General features: G+C 56.0%; 2 protein-coding genes across 2 annotated transcripts in view; one reads left to right on the top strand and one right to left on the bottom strand.

The window, feature by feature from the left end:
• ACA1_023390 (ALG3 protein) overlaps positions 1–131 on the top strand; it is a gene marked incomplete at both ends in the record, with an annotated part of 4,414 nt that extends 4,283 nt beyond the window's left edge. Inside the window, one exon of the mRNA XM_004337892.1 lies at positions 111–131. Within this exon, the coding sequence (XP_004337940.1) occupies positions 111–131 (21 nt within the window). The remainder of the gene's footprint in view (positions 1–110) is intronic.
• A 610-nt stretch (positions 132–741) lies between these two features.
• ACA1_023380 (uncharacterized protein) lies at positions 742–1,150 on the bottom strand (the record flags this gene model as incomplete). The annotated part of the gene is made up of 2 exons (XM_004337891.1): positions 742–852; positions 959–1,150. The coding sequence occupies 2 exons, from the start codon at positions 1,148–1,150 to the stop codon at positions 742–744; spliced, it is 303 nt and encodes a 100-aa protein (XP_004337939.1).
• Between the last annotated feature and the right edge of the window lie 278 nt (positions 1,151–1,428).

Raw genomic sequence — 1,428 nt, 5'->3', positions numbered from 1 at the left:
CCGCCACGTCGCTGCTGCTGCTGGGCCTCCACGCCGCGCTCCTGCTGGGCCTCCTCTTCGCCCCGCCGCCGCCCCCCTACGCCGCCACGACCACCGTCGCCGCCGAAAAGAAAAAGAAGCGAAGAAAGTGATGTTTTTTTCCACGTAGGTCAAGAGAACCGTACATTCCTGGCATAGAGGGGCGTGCGCACATGTATCATCCTGGCCACTGCAGAAATGAGCAACATACTCCAAACAAGAGTGAGGTCCCTTTTTTGGTGTAGTATGCCTCCCCCCTGAACAAGAGTGATGGTAGTGCAGGTGAGGCCCTGTTCCCTGCTTCATCACTTGTTGTTGGCTGGTGGTGTTGGCCTTGACCATGCTCCTCACAGGGTCCACCACCACCAACAGTGTCAGCAGTAAGTCACAGACCCCACTGATATGCTGGAACTTCAACACTGCTGTGCCTGCAGGATCCCCCATGCCCATCACCTCCACCTCTGCCAGAGCAACTTTGGCAAAAAATGGTCTAATGGCAGTCCACATATTTCTGGCAAAGTCAAGGACCAAAGTCTGGCTGGGGTGAGGAGCGCCAACAAAAGGCAGTGTGAGGGAACTGATCGCCTGTGCTTCACCACCACCTCACCCAGCCACTTGCTGGCCACAAGGTCCGCTTGAAGGCCAAATTTGGCCCTTTCCAGTTACACTGCAAAAGAACACGTTGACATGCAATGGGTATTCTGTCGCACGCAAGATTCCAGTTCACTTGTTGTCGGCGAAGAAGGCGGGCGCTTGGCGGTGGAGGCTGTGGAGCTGATCGTCTTCCGGTGTCCAGGCGCGGAGCCTCATGTGCTTGATCCCGTGCACTTGGTCCTTTTGACAAAGAAGCATAACCACCACACGCAAGGGTAAGCTTTGGCCGTCCACTCAAGTTTTGCGTGTGTGTGTGAGCTGGTGTATGTGTGTGTGCCTTGATGACGTCCCATATGAGACTGTCTCGGTCTTCCACTTTGGTGAGACCCCGGAACTGGGGGCTGACCACGGTGAGCATCAACCGCCGGTCCTCCTCCGGTCCCTCGCACTCCACAGAAACCCGGTCGGCCTTCAGCCTCTCCTTCAACAACTCCTCCAGCTTCTTCCGCATCTTCTGCACGCCGACCTCGACTGCCATCTTTTTCCTCACAACAACCACAGTTGAAACAACAACAAGGTTGAAAGATTACCAATTCGTATGGGTTGGTCAAGTTTAAAGGCCTGCGGGCCAATCGAGAGAGGGGCCGGTGAGCAGTCGCGTGGGCAGTCGAGTGCGGGCGCCAGAGGAGCGCCAATCATCCGTTGGAAAACTCGGCGCTTCTTCACCAGGAGATGTACGTTGAGTGGGACCTGCCGACGACGCCGAATAAAGGCGCCTGTACCCTTCCCTTTGTCCTCTTGCTCTTCTTCAATTCA

This window comes from Acanthamoeba castellanii (genome assembly GCF_000313135.1).
Source record: "Acanthamoeba castellanii str. Neff unplaced genomic scaffold scf7180000084436, whole genome shotgun sequence".
In the NCBI taxonomy this organism is placed as follows: Eukaryota; Discosea; order Longamoebia; family Acanthamoebidae; genus Acanthamoeba; species Acanthamoeba castellanii.
Note: the sequence above shows the minus strand (reverse complement) of the source record. Positions and strands in the feature narration are given on the sequence as shown.